The 17,343-nt window shown below is 46.9% G+C and overlaps 1 protein-coding gene across 3 annotated transcripts in view; it reads left to right on the top strand.

The window, feature by feature from the left end:
• Ccdc57 (coiled-coil domain containing 57) overlaps nucleotides 1-17,343 on the top strand; it is a 99,928-nt gene that overhangs the window by 14,421 nt on the left and 68,164 nt on the right. For all 3 annotated transcript variants that reach the window (XM_040750210.1, XM_040750213.1, XM_040750212.1), the window contains 7 exons: nucleotides 6,662-6,763; nucleotides 6,897-7,054; nucleotides 7,188-7,262; nucleotides 8,793-8,993; nucleotides 12,936-13,094; nucleotides 15,683-15,845; nucleotides 16,353-16,487. In XM_040750210.1, the coding sequence (XP_040606144.1) occupies nucleotides 6,662-6,763; nucleotides 6,897-7,054; nucleotides 7,188-7,262; nucleotides 8,793-8,993; nucleotides 12,936-13,094; nucleotides 15,683-15,845; nucleotides 16,353-16,487 (993 nt within the window). The remainder of the gene's footprint in view (nucleotides 1-6,661; nucleotides 6,764-6,896; nucleotides 7,055-7,187; nucleotides 7,263-8,792; nucleotides 8,994-12,935; nucleotides 13,095-15,682; nucleotides 15,846-16,352; nucleotides 16,488-17,343) is intronic.

Below are 17,343 nucleotides of genomic sequence, written 5' to 3'. Positions count from 1 at the left end.
TCTCAAGAGCCAATGCCCCAACAGCCCACTTCCTCTGTTTATGTCCCAACCCCTAAAGGTTGTATAACTTCTCAAAACAGTGCCCCAACAGGAACTGAGTGTTAGAACATGACACTTACATCTAAATCACGGTACCAGCCCATGCCACCAAGAGCCTCAGCTACCTGAGATGCAGGAGAACATAGCCCAAGGGTTTACACACAGAGTCCACAGTCAGTGCTGCTGCTGCTGCTGCTTGTTCATGAAGGACAGTGTCTCCTTCTCTTCTGCCACCACTCGGGAGGCAGAGGCAGGTGGATTTCTGTAAGTTCGAGTCCAGTCTGGTCTACAGAGCTAGCTCCAGGACTGACTCTACAGAAGTCAGCCATGCTGTCCTCACATCTACCTCACCCAAAGGATGACACTGGGAAAGCTGTTTGAACTTGTTTGCTCCTGGTCTTAGTTGCTTTTCTATTGTGAAAACATGCTGTGATCAAGGCAGCTTACAAAGGAAATCGTTTCATTGGGGCCTTGCTTACAGTTTCAGAGGGTGAGACCGTGATCATCGTGATAGGAAGTATGGTAGCAGGTCGGCAGGCATGGTGTTGTGTTGGAGCAGTAGCTGAGAGCTTATATTTGATCCACAAGCACTGGGAAGGGGAAGGAGGCCTGGCATGGGTTTTGAAAGCTCAAAACCCACCTCCAGTGACACACCTCCTCTAACATACCTTTGAATTCTTCACAAAACAGTTCTATCAACTGGGTAGAGACTAAATATTCAAATATAGAAGCCCGTGGAGGGGGATTTTCATTCAGACCACCACTCTCTTTAACCCCTGGATAAGGGGTGTCACTAGGCAGATATGCAGAGGTATATGGGGGGATAAGGGTGTCATTGGGCAGAAACACAGAGGTATATCAAGGCACCTGCAGAGAACCACCTGTGTCCCAAGCACAGCTCAAGACAGAACCTCTTCTTGTAGACCTGCATGGGTGAAGTAGAGCCTTGCCACCTGTACAGCCTGCCCAAGGTACAGCTTCAAGTTGTCCAAGACAGGACAGCAGCATGCCAAGAGGGACTGAAAGGACACATGTGACACCGACTGTCCTAACCTCATCTGCACGTGTGCCCACTCTTGCCAACTTGGTCTAGAAGAGGATGCCGACAGTAGAGGCTGAGTTCACAGTACAAAAGACACAAGCACCGACACCTTCAACCTGGATACGGAATCCACTCTGTTGCTCTTTGCTGCCTCTGAAAATCAATGCTTGGGATGCTGCCACGACTCAGAACATTCTTGCTATCTGCTAGGAAACTGCACTCAGAGCTCTTCTTTTAGAATTCCTAGGGACCAAGAACTTTGCCTATTGTGGGTGGGTTTGACTTCCAAAACAGCCAAGGGTCTTACACATTAAGTCAGAGCCTGAAATACGTGGTCAAAAAAGGACTAATTGGCTGCGTGATGGTGGCACACTCCCTTAATCCCTGCAACTCAGGAGGCAGAGGCAGGAGGATCTCTGTGAGTTTGAAGCCAGTCTAATCTGCAGAGTGAGTTCCAGGACATCCAGGGCTATACAGAAAAGAAACCCTGTCTCAACCAAAACCAAAAAGAAAAGACTAATTGTACCAGATGTGGTGGTTCAAGCCAACAATCTTAATTTTGGGGAGGCTGAAGCAGGAGGATCACCAAGAGTTCATAGTCCAATTTGGGCTACAGAATGATATCTCAGAAAGTTAAGAACCACCAAGATCAACTAAACAACCATGATGCATGTCTGGGGGATAACTTTCCTACGGTACCAAAGTCACCAAAGGAGTATGAGAGGGGCTTTAGTCAAGAACAGCTTTAGCTAGAATAGACGAGCTGGCACTTGGCTTGCTCACACTCAGCAGAATGCACTTGGATGTCCCTTTAGACATCAGGGAGCATGGGTTCTGTCATCTCAGGTGGCATCCCTATCTCTGGAAGGAGAAACTTTGGCATGGTAGTGTTCCAGCTCTGTCTGCTGCAGGAGGATTGGGAAAGATCTGCCCAGTGTGGGTTGGAATAGCCAACCCAAGGCTATAGCCCAAGTCTGCCTATAGCAGCCTGGTGTGGCCTGGAGCAGTCTTGGCACTGGGAATCGTTGTGAGGAGAGGGTTGCTTAAATGCGGTCCTGCTCCTCAAGGGCCTGCCTTTCTATTTTAGGCCAGAGTGTCACATGTTGGTCAGCCTTGTAAGTAGACCTGACTCAATGAAATAATCATTTTTCTTTTACAAAGAGAAATAAACCAATGACTGGTAACCTGCTTAACTTTATCACATACCGTGAACCAAAGAAAATCCCTTTTCTTTTTTGGTTAGTCACAGGGTCACAAGACATTGGAGAAAATCTACTCATTCATTTCAGAAATGTTTCTGAATGCATACTACATGCTGGTAGTTCTCTAGGCTCAAGGTTGGGCATAAATACCTGTCATACCTAGATGCACCTGCCCTCACAGAGCAAAGAACACCTTGGAGCAGTTAACTACAAGAGTAAGGTCCAGGGCCTAGCCTTCCCAAAGTGGACGTGGTGAGACAGGAGGATAGGGAGTGGGGTGTGGTTTGATTCACTTTCAAATAGAGGGAGTGGTCGAGAAGGGCCATTAGGCACTGAGGGGAGGGGTGCAGAAGAGAGAGTTTAGGAGGAGAACGACAAACACCTACCTAGAAGCTAGAGTTCAAGTTTATAGGAGGAATGAATGTTCGAGGTGCAGCTGGGCCTGCATGGCCTTGCAGTAACTTGGGTAGCCTGGGAAACTGTTGGGTGTTTGTACAGAGTAGTGACATGATTGAGGACACACTGGTTCAGAAGTGGGAGAAGTAGCCAGTAGGCTGATGGGACACGCCCTAGCAAGCCAACTCTGATACACCTAGAGGAGAGCCAGCGGGATACTGATGGGTCTGACGAAGAGGCAGGTGTGGCACACAGATGCCTCAGTTGGTTTGAGCACACAGGGTGACTGGCAGTTGTTGAGACGGGGGCATGTGCAAGGGCAGACTAATGTGTGGGGTCCTGTGCCTTACCCAGAGACCTCTGGGCAGGAACCTGACGCTGTCGCTGAATCCCAAGTGTGTCCACAGTCCCAGAACCCTGACAACAAAAGCACAGAGGAGGCAGGACATGGCTCTGTGTCGTGGGAGCCAGCATGGCCAGAAGGTGGCAGCACTGGCTTGATGTTGTAGTATAAATCCCTGTTCTCTGGTAGCCACAGCTACCAACTTCCCTTGTGGTTTTGCTCAGAAAAACCAATATTTCGCTATTTTGTGGGTTTGTTGTCATTGTTTTGTTAGTTGGTTTGTTTGGCTAGTTGATTGGTTTTGGCTTGAGTCTTTTGAGACAGATTCCTAACATGTAGCCCAGTCTTGGCTAGAACTTCTCTGTCTTTGCCTCCCAAGTTCTGGGGTCACAGGTATATCCCACCAACTAACCACCCACCTTTCCCTTCCTTCCTCCTTCCCTCTCTCCCTCCCCTTCTCTCTCCCTTCTTCTTTCCTTCCTTTTTTGTGTGTTTCTATGCTTGGAATAGAATCCAGGGCATCACACACGACAGGCAAGCATCCTGCCACTAGGAAATATCCCATTATTTTGTAATTTGTAATAATGATTGTAATATTCTGACTCCAGTAAGGTCACTCATGTGACCATTCAGAGTTCACATTTACCTTTCAAGGGATTTAAAAGGTGAGATGTAATTTTAGATGTGCTGTCTGCAGTTTCCTGAGCAGGTAAATGAGCAGCTGCAAGTGCAGAATTTGTGCAGTGCACACATTTGTATGGGGCCTGTCTGCCAGAGCTGGACTCCCTCAGCCCTTCCTCGGGGCCAGAGTCTGGTGGTGGGCAGGGCAGGGCCCAGATCTAGAGGAGCTCCTAAGTTCCTGAGCACTCAGTCCTCCCAGGGGCTCTTGGGAAACCTGACACTAAATAATAAAGAAATGAGCTTTTTTTGGTTCACTGGTAGCTGGAGGATCCCAACACTCTCATCAGCCACGGACCCCATGACAGACCTCATCATGGCAGAGAAATGGAAAGGAAATGTGCGTGTTATCCTGACGGCAAGACTGTGCAACCTACATGCTAACCGAACTCTGGGAGCTACACCAGCCCCTCTGAGGGTGGCACCCATGAGCCAGCCGTCCCTCAGGAGAGGCTTCTTAAAGTAGCTTCATTTATCACCCCATTTTATTTGTTTGTTTGTTTGTTTTTTGAGACAGGATTTCTCTGTGTAGCCCTGGCTGTCCTGGAACTCGAACTATAGACCAGGCTGGCCTCCGAAGTCAGAGATTGCCTGCCTCTGTCTCCCGAGTGCTGGGATTAAATGTGTGCACCACCACTGTCCCACTTACCTGAGAAATTGTATGCAGGTGTGTGTGTGTGTGTGTGTGTGTGTGTGTGTGTGTACAAATCACACATTTACTGGTAAAAATCATAGATCATTTTATTTTAAAATATTTCTTGGCTGACAAAATGGTTCAGTGAGTAAAAGCTCTTGCTGCCAAGCCAGTCAATCTGATTTCAATCCCTGGAACTCACATGGTAGAAGTAGAAAACTAACTACAGCAAGTTGTCCTCTGACCTCTCCACAAGTGTGCACATGTGCAAACGCACACACACATGCAAATGGATACATGTAAGAAAATAGAATAATTCTTTTGGAGCCAGGCATGGTGGTGCACACCTTTAATCTCAGCACTTGAGAGACACAGGCAGGTAGATCTCTGAATCCTAGGCCAAGTGGTCTAAATAGCAAGTTACTTGGGGCTGGAGAGATGGTTCAACAATAAAGAGCTCTGGCTGCGCTTCCAGAGGAGCTGGGTTCAATTCTCAGTTCCCACGTGGTAACTAACAACTGACTGTCAGTAACTCCAGTTCCAGGGGAGCTGATACAAGCGTGCCCCAGAGACACAGGTACTGAGTGCACACGTTGCTGGCAAAACAATCATACACATTCAATTTTTTTAATGACAAAGTAAGTTCCAGGCCAGGCAATACTACATAGTAAGACCCTGTCAAAAACAAAGACAAACAAACCTTTACTTTACATTTAATTTGACCATTTATTAACAGTGAAAGCTAATTTGCACACTAATGAAATGAATGTGCTTGTTTATTTTCACACAGATAGTTAAATCTTGGCTGACTGTTTGACATGCAGAACATGAAGCATCTTCAGGTTTGTTCAGAGCTGGTTGATTTACATAAATATAGTACAAAACGACAGAAGTTTGTTCAGAGCCATTTGATAAATGTTGTCCTTGGTCTGGAGAGATGACTCATGTGGCAGCTCACAACCACTGTAGCTCCAGTTCCAGAGAATCTGATGCCCTCTTCTGGCCTCCAAGGGCACCAGGCACACTTGTGGTACGCAGACATACAGGCAAAACAGACATACATGCAAGCAAAATATTCATATATATAATTTTTTTTTGGTTTTTCGAGACAGGGTTTCTTTGTGGTTTTGGAGGCTGTCCTGGAACTCGCTTGGTAGTCCAGGCTGGTCTCGAACTTACAGAGATCCGCCTGCCTCTGCCTCCCGAGTGCTGGGATTAAAGGCGTGCGCCACCAACACCCGGCCATATATATAATATTATAGATATATATAAAGTAAATAAATATAAATACATCTGAAATTTTTTAAATTTTTGTCCTAATCACAAACCAAAATTCATTTAATTTTTTATGTATGTATGTGAAGCAGGGTGGATTTGTATGCAGGTGCGCAGGTAACTTAGAAGCCAGAGGAGTCTGTTGGATCTCCTGGAGCTGGATATACAGGCTGTTGTGAATTACCAGTGTTGGTGTTGAGAACTGAACCTGGATCCTCTGCAAAAACAAACACTCTTAACTTCTGAGCCATCTTTCTTAGTCCCTGTTAATTTTTTTAAATTATATTTTATTTGGACTGTGTGTGGGCATGTATGTAGAGGTTACAGGACAACTTGTAGGATTCTGTCATCCAGGTTCCAAGGATCTCACTCATTTTCAGATTGAAGGTAGGCAGGTGACTTTACTTATGGAACCATCTTGCCAATGCAATAATTTTTAAAAAATGAAATGTAAATGATCCATCAGACAGTAATTTGTTTGTTTGTTTGTTTGTTTGTTTGTTTGTTTTTTGAGACAGGGTTTCTCTGTGAAGCCTTGACTGTCCTGGAACTCACTCTGTAGAACAGGTGGCCCTTGAACTCAGAGATCCGCCTGCCTCAGCCACCCAAGTGCTAGGACTAAAGGCATCTGCCATCACCACCTGGCATCAGACAACACTTTTTAAAATTAAATATTTTAACATAATAAAAACCAAAAATCTATAAAGATACGTATTGAAGAATGGTGGTAGGAAAATAATTAAGTCTTTGTTTTCCTTTGGTAACTATTATGTGTGTAGGATAGAAAACTTTGTATATAAAAAAAAATCACAATTCACTGGGCAGTGGTGGCTCTCGCCTTTAATCCCAGCACTTGGGAGGAAGAGGCAGGTGGATCTCTGTGAGTTCCAGTCCAGCCTGGTCTACAGAGTGAGTTCCAGGACAGAGAAACCCTGTCTCAAAAAGCAAAAACAAACAAAAAAAGTTACAATTCCTGATGGACAGTGGTCTCAAACCTGAGCTGAGATGTTTGAGGTAGCTGCCCTCCTTCACTCCTGACTCTCTTGTTCCAGGAGCTGCTGCAGGAGTTCGAATCTGAAATGCAGAGAAGGGATCATGAGTTCCAACTGAGGGCTGATGACATGAGCAACGTAGTCTTGACCCATGAGCTCAAGGTAACTGCCCCTGCTGGGCTTTTCAGGCTTTCCAGTCTCCAGTTCACTGTTGCCCGCTGTAATCGCCCCGTGCTACAGAGCACAGTATTCCTCCTACCCAGCTGCTCTCCTGGGCCTCTTCAATCTCACGCAGGTAAAACTGCTAAACAAAGAGCTGCAGGCTCTCAGAGAAGCTGGAGCACAGGCGACAGAGAGTCTGCAGAAGGCAGAAGCAGAGCACATCAGGTTACAGAGGAAGCTACAGGACCAGGCCCTAGAGCTCCAGAGTCTGGAGGCTGTGAAGGATGCTCGGTGCGTGGGTTCTCCTCTCAAGGCACTGTGGTCATCAGGACTAGATCCTGGTGGCTCTGCCTTCCTAGCTTGTTCCAGCTCTACTCTTTGGTCTCTCGGGTAACTGCTCTTTACTGATATGGTTTTTGTATAGGATAAAGGACTTGGAGGAGAAGCTTCAGTCTGTACAGCTGGCTAGGAAGAGAGCCGAGGAGAGCTTCAGGAGGAAGTGAGTATTTGTGCCTGGGCGGATGTCTCTGGAAGAGTCTAGGTCAAAGTCTCTGGAGACAAGGGCCCTGTGATGGGTAGCCTGCGCTCACACACCACTTTGCCTCCGTGCTCCACTTCCTCAGAGATGGTTAGACCTTCAACATCTCAAAACTCAAAATGTTTCAAGGGCCCGGACTCCAGTTCATTGGTAAAACACAAGCTGAGCATGCCTGAAACTCTGAATTTAATCTCCAGTGTCAAAACAGGCTTTTAAAAAGCACAGCCTTAGTTAAAAGTTAGCTTTTATGGGCGAGTAAGATTGCTCTGTGCATGAAGTCACTTGCTACCACAGTGGGTGACCTGAGTTCCCTCCCTGAAACCCTACATGATTTAAAGATGAAAGGGTCTCCACACACATGCCCACCACTAAATAAATCAGTACTTAAAAAATTAAAAGTTAAGCTGGGTGTTGATGGTGCATGCCTTTAATCCCAGCACTCCGGAGGCAGAGGCAGGTAGATCTCTGTGAGTTCGAGGCCAGTCTGGTCTACAGAGTGAGTTCCAGGACAGCCTCCAAAAAATACAGAGAAACCCTGTCTCAAAAAACAAAAATAAAAAAAATTAAAAGTTGACATTTGCAACTTGGATGTTTTATTAACTATAAGTTTTAATTAGATTGTAGCCCCAAACTTTACCATGTTGACACAGTCACCTCTTATTCTCAAGGATGTGGATTCTCTGAGCTCTCTTTTCCTGCTGACTAGTGTAGGTTGGGACCCAGCCAACAGCAGCAGGTGCCTCACGTTGCCAGGTGTCTGGGACACCCAGGAAGTAGATGGTGTGTTGGCTCAAGGTGGGGACTTCAACAGGGCAATTGACACATTGCTCCTCCCCCAGGCTACAGTGGGTTTAGGAGGTTTTGGAGCAGCACAGTCAGCAGGGTAGCTTCATGGAGTGGGCTTGGGGATGACATGAGAGGCTGGTGAGTGTTCCCAGCTAGAAGAAGCTCAGCTCTAGGGTTTCAGCCCCCAGGGCAAAAATCATTGACTTTCCCTTCCAAAGGAAACACAGTAACTATAACTCCTGCTCACTGAGGCTGCTTGGGAAGATGCCTGTGTTGGAGGAGGGAAGATGAGATGTGAACACATTCTCTTAGGTTTTCTCACATTATGATTTGTGCAGTTCAGACAAACTGATAAACTCAGGTAGCTTTCAGGAATCTGCCCCTCTGGGAGGCAAGGAACATCTGTGCTCTCCATGGCTGGTCAGGAAGCTAGGTGGTGTTAAGGGTGCTTTGTGAAGCTGTTCTGGTGTCTGTCTTGTGAGCTTGGGTGGGGCATCCAAGAGCCTGGGATCTAAGAATAGCTGCTTATACAGGAAGAGTAAGGTCACCCACATGTTACCCCTGCAAAGCTAAGAGTAGGCAGATGCTACCTGCAGAGTCATCCATCTCGTCAGGGACTACTGTAGTGTAAGAAAGGATGACAAACACTTTGGAAGGTTCCAGGGCACTGAGCAAGCCACGGTGGGGCTCTTCCCTGTGTTTCAGACATGAAGAGCTTGACCATCAGGCCAGGGAGAAAGACGCAGTGCTGGCAGCAGTGAGGTGCTCCCATGCAGAGCAGCTGCAGGCGCTGGAGGCCAGGGCGCTGGAACTCCAAGCTCGCTGTGAAGCCCTTGAGGGACAACTGCGCAGGGCCGAGTGGATGCGAGCGGACGATGCCAAGGAAAAGAATGCTCTCATTGACAAGTGAGCCGTTGCCTCTGCCCTGCCCTGCCCAACATGGGCGGGCATGGGCCATTTTAAACCAAGGGGAATTGCATGCAGCAGGTGGGCGGGACTTTAGGCACTTTCTGGCCATTTTCTTTTCTAGCCATTTCTCTTACTGTTTTCTTTTTAATTGTGTAGTTTTTATACTTACGGTGGTTTGTGGTAAAGTATACATAACAAAGTTTACTTATTATTTTTAGCTTTTGTTTTTCTAAGACAAGGTCTCATTGGCCAAAGCTGGTCCAGAACTTCTCTATAGCCTTAGATGCCCTTGAGTTTATACTGCTTGTGCCTCTGCCTCCCAAGTGCTGGAACTGCAAGCATATGCCACTCTACCTGGCCCTTTTAGCCCCCTCTTAGACAGGGTTTTGAGTTGTAGCCCCAGGCTGCCCTCTAACTTACCTTCCTGCCTCACTTCCCAAATGCTAGGGTTATAGGTGTGTGTGTGTACCACCATGCCTGGCAAAGTTCACCACTTAACTGTTTTTAGTGTAAAGTTCAGTGGCGTGCGTCAGTATGTGATGAATGCCATCTGTTGGCGGGACTGTTCCCACTCAGCACTGGCTTCCCTTCCTTCCCCTAGTCTCCCTGCAGCCTCCAATCTGCTTTCTCTATGAATTTACTAACTCCAGGAACAGCACATATTATAATCTTGCCCTAATGTAACTGGCCTGTCACAGAGACTCAAGCTCTCACCCACATTTATAGAATGCCATTCTCTCTTAAATCATTGTGATTGTGTCAAAATATACATCTCCAGACCGCCATGGGGGACTCCTTGGCCTAGCATAATTATTGAACCTCAGGTCTCATGGAGAGACCTTATCCCCAAAACAAAAGCAGATGTTCCTGTATCCACATCACCCAGGGTTGACATCTGGCCTAGTATGCATATGCCCCCCACACAAAAATTCCCCGTTCATACTCCTGCACTTGCACACAAAAATACCATACATAACACAAGTTAACTATTTTTTAAAGATATATTTATTTATCACATATACAGTGTTCTGCCTCCATGCCAGAAGAGGGCACCAGATTGAATTGTAGATGGCTGTGAGCCACCATGTGGTTTCTGGGAATTGAACTCAGGAACCCTGGAAAAGCAGTCAGTGCTCTTAACCTCTGAGCCATCTGTCTAGCCCCAAGTTAAACTATTTTAACGTGGCTATTAAAAAGAGTTCCTTCCTTTTAAGGCTGAAGGATATCCCAGTGTAGACAGACCACATTCTCTTTACCCGCTCTGCACATACACATTGTTTCCACCGTGACTGCTGCTGTAAGCTCAGGTGTGCAGATCTCACTCGGAGATTTTGCTTTCAAGTCTTTTGTGGATATGAACAAAATTGGAAGTTCAGGACCATACAGCTCTGGGTTTAACATTTTGTTTTGTTTGTTTTTTTAAGACATCCTCCCTCTGTAGCCTTGGCTGACCTGGAAGCCTCTATTCTCTTATCTCAGCCTACCCAGTGCTGGAATTACAGGTGTGCTCCAGTACACCGGCTCCTTTCCAATATTTAATGCAGGCCAGAGTGTTTGGGCAACCTGCTCCACTTATGCCTAGTGTCAGGAAACCGTGAGTGCTGGAGAACTGTTGTAATAGCACTGGGTGTGTAGCACTGAGCCCCCATCCTGGGTGCTGAGGAAATGACCATGGGGACAGGACAATGTGTTCAGTAGAAACACTGAAGTCATGCCATTGGTAATATTCTCAGAGTTAGCAACTGGATATTTCTTTGGGATGGGGGTATTTCTTTCTTTCTCTCTGTATCTCTGTCTCTGTCTCTGTATCTCTGTCTCTGTCTCTGTGTGTGTGTGTGTGTGTGTGTGTGTGTGTGTGTGTGTCTCCAAAAGTCACTGCCAAATTTCATTTCTATCAGGGAAGAAGTAGTTCTTAGAAGTATCAGGAAATTAAAATTTATCCCACATGGGCTGGAGAGGTGGCTCAGTGGTTAAGAGTTCTGACTGCTTCTCCAAGGGATCAGAGTTCAATCCTCAGCACCCACATGCAGACAAAATCCCCATACACATAAAGAAAATAATAAAAAGCTTTAAATTGGCTGGGTGATGGTGTCATATTCCTTTAATCTCAGCACTTGGGAGGCAGAGGCAGGTGAATCTCTATGACTTTGAGGCCAGCCTGGTCTACAGAGTGAGTTCCAGAACAAGCCAGGGCTATATAGAGAAATCCTGTCTCAAAAAACAAAACAAAAAAAAATTAAATCGTACTTTAAAAAACTTGTTCCACAGTGCTTTGTTAAGTCTAGCATGTTTTTGTTTGATCAGTGAGGTAAGATGCCAAGGCTGCTCACATCAGTGAGCCAGTAATGCCCCAGGTGTGCTGTGGGTGCTGTGGAGGAGTGCTGGTTCATTGCGTGTTTCCATTCCCTATCAGTAGAGTTGCAGGGAGGGGGCCTCACAGAGCCTGGACGCTTCTTGCCTCCTTGAAGCCTTAAACTACATGATTTTTGGTTTTGTTTTGACAGGAGGTGTTGCTCTATATAGTCCCGACTAACTTAGAACTCATAATCCTCCTGCCTTAGCCTCCCAAGTGCTGGAATTACAATATGCCACACCTAGGGTTAACTAGTTTTTAGTTTCTATTTTTGCCTATTAAGGGTTATTACTACGCGGGCAGGGCATTATTATGACACCAGAAAACAGGGCAGGGTGACATGTGCCTGTAATCTCAGAACTCTGTGGACGAAGCTGGAGGATCTGAAGGTCAGCCTGGACTACACACTGACATCCTATCTCAAGAGAGCACGTTCAGAAGTTCTAAACTTGAACCTTCCTTCTCACTTCTGGGGAGTCAGTTACCATCCTCATCTCTGACCTGAGCATGTAGCAGCATTCAGTGACAACCTTGGTGTTTAGCAGCTTGCCCTCTCAGTGGGTTTGCTCTAGAACCACTCGCTGGTAAACATGTAGGATGAAGATAAAAACAGGTTTAGTGGTGACCAGCTCCACTTGGAGCTGCCAATGTCTACTGGTCTTCGTAGGAAGAGTGCAGCAGTCACAATATATAGCACCTAGGCTGGGCCAGGTGTTTGGGAAGCGAGGCGGAATGTGAAGGAGAGGCTACAGAGTACACAGGTCACTGGACCAGGTGTTTCTGTGCCGATACTGGGAATATTGGCTGCCCTGGGAAACAGCTGTGGTGAGAAGCGATGAGTGCATTTGTAGGTCCATTTCCTGGGAACCAGGTGCCAACACAGATTGTCTAAGGTGGCTTAAGATTGATGCCTTCCACGTGCCTGTTTTTAGCACTCCCAAAACATGTAAAGAGATGTTGGCACAGTGGCCTTTTTCATCCTGCACAAGACCAGGTTTGAAACTCCAATGCCTGACTCCTTGATCAAGGGTAGCCTGTGAGGGTAGCTGTTCACACTGCTTGTCATGCCACACTGGACGGCTCATTAGCACAGAGCCCCCAAGACCCCTGTGCCCAGGGATGTGATCACTGATACATCCCAGGATGGAAACAGAGTCGTCCCTATGAAGAGGGCCTTGCTTGGATCAGTACAATTCCTTTTCTAAGGAAGGCCACTTGATGTCTCTGTTTTCTTGGGAAACTTGTCCGGTCTGGGGGCTCTTCCAGCAGCACTGTACTGCCAAGTTAATGACGGTCCCTAGAATGTTCTTGTACTTGAAATATGTTAGGCGCAAAGGTGCCATAGGCTCTGGGTACAGATCACTTTTCCACCCTGCATAACTTGGCCCTTTATAGTCAATTAGTTAACATTTGAGTGGTTGGCTGCTAGATATTTCCTACGGAGTAGAACCGTGGTCTTAAAATGTAGACAATGGTCTGGTTTCTGATGTGACTTTTCTATGAGGACTGGGCATAGTCTGCGTCTATATGGGAGCATGAGGGAGTATAAGGGAACCAGCCGTGTTCACACACTTCTTCCCGTACAGACTTCACAAAGACGCAGCAGCTTTGAAAGCTGCCTGGGATGCCCAGATCACTCAGATGTCCAAGGAGGCTGTCTCCAAAGACCTTCAGGTTCAGATGCTACAGGAAGAAGAGGCGAAGCTCAAGGCACAGGTGGCCGGGTTCCAGAAGGACATAGACAGGTACTGTCCCCAGTGTCCCCAAGGCAGCACCTGTGCTGGCCTCCTGCAGACAAGAACCGCTGCAGGTCGCCAGGATTGCAACCTCAGAGAACAAACTTGGCCCTGGGTTTCCTGGGGGAGAGATGGTAAAAAGAGATGCAAGCAACCATGGTAGTAAAGAGAGAAAACATCCAAGCCAGGAGAGTGTGTGCAGACACTCTGATATGAAGAATCTGTCTTCAAGGAAAGGGGCTAAAGGGCTGGTGTAGTGCTGAGCGGTAGCCGCCTTCCTCTGCCTTCAACAAGCTTGTGCTTCAGCTTTAATCCCAGCACTGTGGAAGCAGAAGCTGGTAGATTGCCATGAGTTCAAGACCAGCTTGATCCACATAGCATTCCAGGACAGTCAAAGCTTCATAGAGAGACCCTGTCTCAAAAAAAAAAAAAAAAAAAGCCGGGCATTGGTGGCACACGCCTTTAATCCCAGCACTCGGGAGGCAGAGGCAGGTGGATCTCTGTGAGTTCGAGGCCAGCCTGGTCTACAGAGCTAGTTCCAGGACAGCCTCCAAAGCCACAGAGAAACCCTGTCTCGAAAAACCAAAAAAAAAAAAAAAAAAAAAAAAAAGGAAAGGAAAGAAAAGAAAGAGAGCAAATTTAAAAGCATGCTCCCTGTTCATTGTAAGAACATATGTTTGAATGAACATCAGGGTCTATTTTCCATAATATAATCAAGTCAATCAGATATAAAACATTGTCCACATGCTGATTCTGGATGAACATATACATGTGTACCCTACCCTTGCTCTGTCTGACCCAGACCCCTTCAGGTCTGCCATCAGCCCTGACTGCCCCCACCCCCATCTACTGGCTGCCCTGGGGTGGGTCTACCTGGACTGAACATCTACGTGGAGGCTACAGTATGGCTTTTGACTCTGGCTTCCTTGATTTTTATCACTTTGAGGTTAGGATACTGCAGGTTCTTTTTGAGGTTCAGTAGTTTTATAATGCCTGAGTCTGTATCTGGTTTTTTTTTTTTTTTTTGGTGGTGTGGGGGTGGGGGGATTCAAGACAGGCTTTTTCTATGTAACAATTTAATAGCCTTGGCTGTCCTGGAATTCACTCCATAGACCAGGCTGGCCTCTAACTCACAGAGATCCGCCTGCCTCAGCCACCCAAGTGCTGGGATTAAAGGCATTTGCCACCACTGCTCAGCTAGCTGCTTTAAAAAATTTTTCCTCTCTGATATTTTTCTGTCCATTTTGGTACTTTGTGTCCATCTGGCCACTTCATCTGGTTGCTGCTGGCCCTGTTCCTGGCTCCTGTCACCTTTCTGCATGTGAGTGGATAGCAAGGGCTCCTCTTGCTCATGACACTGGTCATCTGATGGTCTCTTTACCCCAGACCAGCCACACTAGAGGCTTATCGGTGCCATCAATTTTGCCGACCTTTGTGAAGAACCAGCTCTTCCATTTGATTTTTTTGAAATGTTTTTTTTCTGTTCTCAGTTTTAATGCTATCTATTTTCTTCTATTTCCTTTGGATTTGGTTTGTTGTTCTGATTGATTCTGAACAGTGGAACCGAGATGATTGACTCTGAGACATCGTTCCAACAGATGTAATTCGTGTTATAAGTTTGCTTTCAGACACTGACGCTATTCAGCTAAAATGCTATCTAAGTCTCCTTGTATGTGCTTCTCTGGTCAGGATATGAGTTAGAACCATATTGCCTAATCTCAGGTGATTTTAGTCCCAGGCACCATTTGTCGATGATGCTGACCTGACCCCACTGTGCATGCAGAATGCACCTTGCACAATTGATTTCCTCTGCAATCTGTTTCATGACCTTGGAATGTGCTCTGCCCTGATGGCTGGCTAAGTAGACCAAGATAGAGCATGCCCTTGTTGCAGTCTGGGCTCTGAAAACACTGGTGGAAAACAGTATTCTTGTCTCCCATGTCCATATGATCTGCCTACTGGTTCTAATCATTTACAGAAAAGCATACAGACTTCCAACCATGCTGAGGCATGGCTCCTTCTCAGCTCTGTCTTTATCTTGATGTGAAGTAATTCATCAAGTGTATCTGCATTTAGGATTGCACTAGCTTCTCACCGACCGTGCTGGCTTTTGTAGCAGTATCGACAGGCCTGTTTGTTACCTTTCGTCCAGACTATTGTCTGACATGGACCCTCTTCTCCTCCTGCTTCTCCAGCCTTCCTGTTACAGTGGCACATGCTCCAGTTTTGCTCTTGGGTCTCTGTTCAGAGGACTTACACAGTCCTGGCTTAGGTTTGACTGCCTCCCTTCCCCGTTTGCACACTGGCTCTCTCTGCTAAATGTAGCTACCTCCCTCCAGCACTGCTTTCTCCAGTATTTGGAGAATCTTGATACCTGCCCATCATACCCACCTGTCCATAGGTGCTATTGTTCCTCCAAGTCTCCAGTAGGACAGGTTCTCCCAGAACCACACATGCACCCTTCCTCAGCCCCAGCCACACGTGGGACAGGGAGGGCATGGCAGGGCGTCACCAGCCCCTCACCCTGCATTCCACCCTTCATGTTGAAGGGACCTCAGGAAAGAAAGTTAACACAGGACCTTGGACTGTGTCTGTAGGTACAAACAGCAGCTGTCCCTGGCAGTGGAAAGGGAACAGAGCCTGGAGCGTGACCAGGTGCAACTAGGCCTAGACTGGCAGCGCCGTTGCGATGATGTTGAACGAGACCAGATCCAGAGATCAGAGGCTTTGATCCAAGGGCTGACCAAGGCCAGAGATCAGGTGTGTTGGGTAGTTCTGGGTGTGGAGTATATCCAGTACTGTACAAGATGGGTTTGGCCCTTGCCATATTATTTTTTAACTCTGAAAACACTAAACCTCAAATACCAGTTAATTTACAGCAGTGAGTCACCGTCATGCCCTGCTGCTCAGGAAGAGGAAGCAGGAGAATCCCAAGTTCAAGGCTAGTCTGAATACAAATAAGTCTCTGCCCTATTCCCAAATGTATGTATTGTATAGGCTGTTTCTCCTAACAGCAGCATGGTTTGGGAATGCTGAAATGGTCCCCCTGTTGGGATGGCCCCTCCCCAGCCAGGGCAAACTGAGCACCCTAGCTGGATAGGAAAGTCCTCCCCCACAATTGGAGGGTAGCCCTAGCATTCTGAGTGCTACATCTGTATCGGATCGTGTGGCTGTTCATGTGCTCCTGCTGCCCACTTTTTAAGCAGGAGGGAGTCTGGACTCTGTGCCTTAAAGACCAGCCCTGCCCACAGATGGACATTTCCCCAGGTGGCTGCTAAGCTCGAGGAGACAGAGAAGGCACTGCATAGGCAGGAGACTTTGCTGAAGGCTGTGTCACTGGAGCGAGACCAGGCTATGGAAACTCTGCGGACGCACGGGCTCCTCCCTGGACAGGAGACACAGGTGAGACCCCTGCTGGATGGAAGAGCCTTCCCCCCACAGCTGCAGAATAGACACTGTTAGTGTCCACTAGGTCGGCTTGGGTTTTCTCAGTCCAGCCCTTCTCAATGACAGTTGCTCCAATAACGGCAAGTCCAAATCTTTATAGTGTTAAAGTAGGCATGCCAGTATGTAGTCTTCTCTGCTTTTTAGCATTCAAAACTCTAAAACCCTGCATCCAAAGGGCACACTTGGCATGCCCAGCCCTAAAAAAAGCTCAGACAGGCACTATTTGACACTAGGTGGCAGTATGAAATCACTGTTGAGGCTTTAAAGAAGCTCATTCATTGTTAGATGCTTAGGCTGTGTCACCATCTCCCTAGACTATGAAATTTGCTAACTCAGGCTCATAATTGTATTTATTATTATTGTTGGGGGGAACATATGTGTGCCACAGCCAAAAACAAAGCGGTCAGAGGACAACTTTGTGGAGTTGGTTCTCTCCTTCCACATTTATGTGGGTTTCAGGGAACTCATTCTGACTACCAGGCTTGCTTGGCAAGTATCTTTTACCTACTGAGCCATTGCACCGGTCCCAACTCACTTCCTTTTAGAGATGGGTACAGTCACCATGGAGACAAACCTGCCTAAGCTGTTGCAATTGTTAGCAGAAGTAAATTCCTAGGCAGAGGGGCTCAGAGGACCTAGAGGTAGCCTTGGATTGGGAGAGACAGGGAACATCGTTATCCTGGACTTGGAATGGTTTCGTTTCCCTTGCTGTGTTTTTTAATTATGTGTACTCACTCCTCAGTATGGTGACATGCGGGTCCTAGCTTCCTGAGCAGTCTGATGGGTAAATGTAGCACGTACTCCTTTAGCA

This window comes from Mesocricetus auratus, unplaced genomic scaffold (assembly GCF_017639785.1).
Source record: "Mesocricetus auratus isolate SY011 unplaced genomic scaffold, BCM_Maur_2.0 Super-Scaffold_100007, whole genome shotgun sequence".
NCBI classification, from domain to species: domain Eukaryota; kingdom Metazoa; phylum Chordata; class Mammalia; order Rodentia; family Cricetidae; genus Mesocricetus; species Mesocricetus auratus.
Note: the sequence above shows the minus strand (reverse complement) of the source record. Positions and strands in the feature narration are given on the sequence as shown.